At 52.1% G+C, this 6,041-nt stretch overlaps 1 protein-coding gene across 1 annotated transcript; it reads right to left on the minus strand.

Moving 5' to 3' along the window:
- Positions 1-494: 494 nt before the first annotated feature.
- BNIP1 (BCL2 interacting protein 1) lies at positions 495-5,153 on the minus strand. Its single transcript, XM_062003058.1, has 6 exons — positions 5,052-5,153; positions 4,825-4,917; positions 4,558-4,649; positions 4,002-4,103; positions 3,164-3,282; positions 495-1,189 (listed from the first exon to the last, which is right to left on the minus strand). The coding sequence occupies exons 1-6, from the start codon at positions 5,133-5,135 to the stop codon at positions 993-995; spliced, it is 687 nt and encodes a 228-aa protein (XP_061859042.1). The 5' UTR covers positions 5,136-5,153; the 3' UTR covers positions 495-992.
- Between the last annotated feature and the right edge of the window lie 888 nt (positions 5,154-6,041).

A 6,041-nucleotide genomic window follows, 5' to 3' on the forward strand; every position in this document is an offset into this window, starting at 1 on the left:
AAGTGAATGTCAATTTTACCAGCAGTGAAGCAGTGATGAAACAATTTCCAGAGGGGAAGGCAAGCTGTTTTAGGAACATTGCAGTGCAGCTTTTGATACCTGAAGGTACTAGATGGAGTGTGGCAGGTTGGTATTTCGTATGAAAGCAAATCAACTCCCATTACTAAAGCACTGGGGATGGGGAAGGGTCATTGTAAATGGTTTTACTCACTTAGAAAACACAAACCTTATAAGCAAGAAAAACTTCCAAACTTAAAAACTTGGCAGTATTTTGCAAATATAAAGTATGAAGTGGAATTCTACAACAAAAAGTAGCAAAAAGGCTTTTGATTTCAACAGATGAGCAATGTGATTCTCCAATCTGTTGTGGGAATTACACAATAACAAGCAGAGCTCACATTCTCACCTGGGTTAGACCCTCCCAAGGCCAGAGGAACAGGACCTGTATGTGTGCTATGCTCCCAGAAAAAAAACAACCCAGAAGCAAACACTGCTATTAAGCAGAATTTTTACACTGGAAGTTATACAGGCACTTTCAATCCATTACACTTTGTTTGCAAACAAAACTTGAGTTTACATGGTTACAATAAATAGTTTTATTAGTGGAATGTATGTGAGTTTCTCCCCCTCCATCCTTCCTCAGCCTCTCAGCACCTTACACACAGATGTCAAAGCAGCTTCCAGTCCAAGCCGAGGATAAAAGTTAATTTCCAGGCAAAATGAAGGAAGGTGGAGAAGCTTGGCACTTTTGAGCACCTCATTCCCAGAATCTACAGGCCAGTTGGGGTTTCTTCTTTCCACACCTTGATCTACCTGCTTCTTCCTGACTCTTCTCAGGCATGCCACGTGCTCCATGGGATAAAGTCACGTCTGGCTCTAACGCTCTTTCAGCTATTGCAGTATCCCTTCATTGTTTTATTGAAAAGCTCTACCGTCACGCCGCCATCCCTCTCTGGTTTTGCTTTGGAATAGTTCAGTTTAGCCTTGGAATATTACAAAAATGGAAAGAGTCTTTTTTTCAAAATATAGAGCACTGTGGCCAGGAACAAGGCAAGGGCGAGAAAGATCAGCAGCTTGTCCGTCAGTTCCCGGCGGTTGTACTTCGTGATCAGCTTTCGCCCCAACTGAATTGTCCCAGACATGGACTTGAATTCTTCATTTGCTTCCAGGATGGTTCGTGAGGAATTGGCTGAAAGGGGTTGGGGGGGGGGGGGGAGGAAAAAGAGATCAGCTGGTTGTGCTTTAGAAATACATGACAAAGGATATAAGCGAAGTATTTGGCAACACAGAGTGTCTGTGAGATCCTGCTGGGTCAGGGTGACTTGTGGGTAAGACAAATGCAGGCTGCTGTTGCAGGAGCTCTCACAAGTCAGTATTCTCACGTGCTAAGGAAAAATGCAAAGCCAGAGTAACGAATGGCTTAGAAGCCCTGCATCCTGAGCCTGCACTTCTAGCTTTTAGGTTGCTAGTTTTGTGGTTTTTAATGAACAAGGACTCATGAGAAGCAGAGTGAAATAAGAATGGTGCTAGAACCACCAATCTGAGAGAAGTGGCTGCCACCATCAGCATCGGTTCTAGCAGCAGCAGGACAGGTCAGTATTTGTGTAAACAACAACTGAAGCTGTTCCCTCAAGGAAGAGCAGTACGTCTGTGTGATTCAGATGCAGAAAGTGCAAAAGCAGCATGCAGCAGTAGGAGATCCTTAGTGATTCATCTCAAACAGTTTCAAGTTATTGAAGACCACTTTTTTTTATTCTCCTAATAATAAAACAATCAACTGAAGTGCACTGATTGGCCTCAACTAAAGAGCAGAATATGCCAAAACAGGAAGATGGACCATCAGTCCCTTTCAACTTCCCTTTTCCTGGGAGGATAACAAGCAAAAAAACCAATGCAGGCCCCAGTGTCCTCAGTCTTTCTCCTTTCAAATCATCAAAAGCCCAGGAGTCCTCATTTTCTTACATTACAGAATGCACACCCTGTACAGCAGCGAATGCTGGTGTACCACTCTACACTGAACTGACTGATGAAAGAAAGGTCAACCTCCACGTCGTCTGGTTCACAAAAACAAGCATAGTAGCAACGTGTCTGTAATATCCTGCAAACCATCATGCCTCATCTTTAAGAGGCATTTGGATCCAAGTGAAAATAGAAAACCTGTTAATGACAAGGCAGAGCTTCCCTGCTTCACAGCTGCAGATATTCACTGCATACCGAGATAGGACTTGCTCAGAAGACAAGGAAACTCTTAACTCCAGGTTCAGCATTTGCAGCTGGGTTTTGTAAATGACCTTAGATAGTTTTTTGCTTGATGAACTCCAAGTGCTGTTCAGTCAGAAACAGGGTGAGAAAGTGTCTGCCAAACTGTCTTTTTACTGGGAGAAGAAACACACTACTTTTTCCCGAACAAACCGTGTCCAGCTGCCATCCTCGGATGGGGGCTGAGAACAAGGAGGGAAAATGGTGTGTTATTTATCCTCATCTTTAAACTGTCCTCTCTTCTGCCCAAAAGCACAGCTAGTAAGAGGCCCTGGCAACACAGATCCAACTTCTAAACGCTTCATGAATCACTAGTTCTGACAGGTCACTTGATTTATTGTCTTAGGAGTCTAAGCCAAAGAACTGGGTGAAATTTTAGTTTCACAGTCCATGATGCACTGCTGACAGAGCAAGTGACCTTGGGTTCAAGTCACTTGATCTCCTTGTCTCTTAGTCATCCCAGCTGGAGACTGGGTGAAAACCAAGTTTCCTCAGTGTATGGACTTGTAGCAACGTTGTTATCTTCTCTGCCATTACCAAACCTGTGCCAGGACAGTAGCACAGAGTGACTCCAAACACACTCTTGGCACTATGTGAACACACATTGCTTTTAAGTGAAGCTAAAACAAAAGCTCCTTATCCTGCTCTCTTTTCCTTTTCATAATCATGAAGTAGAAACTCCAACAAACAGCTCCACGCAATGCTCATGATTGTTCTCTCTTCATGTGCAGAGAGAAGCTCTGCTGGATGGTCCTTTAGTTATCATCATAGTATGTTCTCCTACAGCAAAGCAAGTTTCCACAACGCTCCACACCATGTCAGTTGGCCTCTCCCCATCCTAACACAACTGACAAAAGGTGCTTCAACCATCCAATCCAAACCCAAACACGAGTAACATCTGTACCTAAGGTCTGCACGGTCTCCTCACTTTGCTGGACTTGCTGTGACATCATTCTGCTAATGCCCATCAGACTCTCCGTGATGTTACTTGCACTTTCTGCCAGACTTTCCTTTGTAGTCTTCCTGAAAAAGAAAAGGAGGAAGGGATAAATTTGTGTGTTTGGGTACTGTGGGGAAAATGTTGCTGCCAAGGAGCTTAGAACAAGAGCTTGCCACTAAACATGTCTAGCAATGTACAAAAGACACAATTAGTTTATAACATCAGAAATCCAGATTAACTTCACTAAATAATAACATTATTATTAGTTGTTGTTGTTAAAGTCATAAGCCAAAACAACTGTTGGTGACTCAGAATCTCATGGGGGCCTGTATTTCACCCCTTATTCATCCATGTCTGTACAACTTGATGAGCTGGTGTGGAAGCACCAATACAAACTACTACTGTATTACTCTGGGTATCCCTTTTGTTGCTTCATGTTACTAAACACAGCAGCTTTTCAAAACAGAAATTACACATGTTTACATCCAGTTCTGCACATGCAAACAGTCTACATAATCATCCATTATTTGTTTATAACTCTGACTGGAATTAATGTAAATGACAGACAGAAAGACCAAGAAGGCTCACTGATCCCCTTTTCTGCTTAGATGTGCCAACACCAAGAAAACCTGAAATGACCACGATCCTTGACAGTTTAAATCTCCACAAAAGGTAAAGGTTTTTCTCCACAGAAAAACCATGCTCTGGACACAGTTAAGTAACTTAAAAACATGATGTCACTTCCATTTAAAACCAGTGAATATAGCACACCATTTATATCTTTGACTGTACAGTTTAATACCTTTGTCTTAAGGAGTCTCTTCCCTGCAGCAGTTGATCTTTCTCTGAGTTGTCGATGGCAATTTTACAAGCCAGGTTTGCCTTTCTCCAAGCTGCCTGGTTGCTGAAATCACAAGAGTACAGGGTTGTAACATGACAGTAACACCTTGCAAGCAAAACCAATTTTCCCAAAGCAATCACTGCTGTAACTGTGCAGCCTGGATCTGCGCACAGACTTACTCTGTGTTACACTGCGGAGTATCACCACACTGTCCTGTTATTTATTCTCTTAAGTGTATTGGTTTTGGTGCCAGGGAAGAAGAGAACTGTGCCAGCTGTCAAACTACAGACTCTCAAGACACCTACTTACATGCTCAATTGCTGAAAGGGCCGGGCCACGGTTAGGGGGTCAGGTCAGGAGGGAGGAAAGGTGAATGGAATCCTTTCCACCCCTGATTCTCTCTCATTTTGGGAAAAACAGTATCATGTCAGTGACCTTTAATTGCAAAACGGGGTCCGAAAGATGCTGTACATGTCGAGATTACCTCTGGTTACGTGGGACTGGCAACACGACCCACCTGAGCATTTGCTTCTTATGGTTTTCTACTTCTCGCAGTAAGGCTTGTTTCTCCGACTCTTTATCCTGCTCCTTGGCCATCTGTTCCAGCTCCTTTGGCGGAAAGCAGAAACACGAAGACGCGATCAACAACCGCCACCTGCCAACTCGCACTCCCGGCCAAAGCGAGAACGACCAGCGGCCAGGTCCCACAGCCGCGACTCCCCGCCGCGCCACCGCCTCGGGCCGGCCTGCGGTCACGGCAGCGGCCCCCGCCCGGGAGCCTCACCTGGATGCGGCCGCGGAGGTGGCGGAACTTCTCCTTCACCACGGCGTTGAGCTCCGTGAGGGCGCTGAGCGGCCCCGGGCAGTCCCGGATGTCCTGCAAGACAACGGCCCCGTCAGCGCGGCCCGCGGCGGACATCGCTCGGCCCGGCCGGGGCTCCCCGCGCAAGGCGGCGGCCGCCCCACGGCCCTGTCCGGGGGCAGCCGCGGCGGGGGGGCCGGCGGCAGTACCTGCACGGCCGCTTTGATCTCCAGGTCGAACCTGACGATCTCCTGGTGGCAGACGCGCACGGGCACGCCGCCCGCCGCCGCCATCTTGGGAGGGAAGGCGCGCGCCGCGGCCCCGCCGGCCGGCCCGCGCGCGCCCCCTGCGGGCTCCGGCGCCGCACACGGCCCGCGCCGCGCCGCCACTGCCGCGGCCACAGCGCTGCCCCCTGCGGGCTCCGGCTCCGCACACGGCCCGCGCCGCGCCCGCACTGCCGCGGCCACAGCGCTGCCCCCTGCGGGCTCCGGCGCCGCACACGGCCCGCGCCGCGCCGCCACTGCCGCGGCCACAGCGCTGCCCCCTGCGGGCTCCGGCTCCGCACACGGCCCGCGCCGCGCCCGCACTGCCGCGGCCACAGCGCTGCCCCCTGCGGGCTCCGGCGCCGCACACGGCCCGCGCCGCGCCGCCACTGCCGGGGCCACAGCGCTGCCCCCTGCGGGCTCCGGCGCCGCACACGGCCCGCGCCGCGCCGCCACTGCCGCGGCCACAGCGCTGCCCCCTGCGGGCTCCGGCGCCGCACACGGCCCGCGCCGCGCCGCCACTGCCGCGGCCACAGCGCTGCCCCCTGCGGGCTCCGGCTCCGCACACGGCCCGCGCCGCGCCCGCACTGCCGCGGCCACAGCGCTGCCCCCTGCGGGCTCCGGCGCCGCACACGGCCCGCGCCGCGCCGCCACTGCCGCGGCCACAGCGCTGCCCCCTGCGGGCTCCGGCGCCGCACACGGCCCGCGCCGCGCCGCCACTGCCGCGGCCACAGCGCTGCCCCCTGCGGGCTCCGGCGCCGCACACGGCCCGCGCCGCGCCGCCACTGCCGCGGCCACAGCGCTGCCCCCTGCGGGCTCCGGCGCCGCACACGGCCCGCTCCGCGCCGCCGCTGCCGCGGCCACAGCGCTGCCCCCTGCGGGCTCCGGCGCCGCACACGGCCCGCGCCGCGCCGCCACTGCCGGGGCCACAGCGCT

The sequence above is a fragment of the Colius striatus genome, chromosome 9 (assembly GCF_028858725.1).
Source record: "Colius striatus isolate bColStr4 chromosome 9, bColStr4.1.hap1, whole genome shotgun sequence".
NCBI classification, from domain to species: domain Eukaryota; kingdom Metazoa; phylum Chordata; class Aves; order Coliiformes; family Coliidae; genus Colius; species Colius striatus.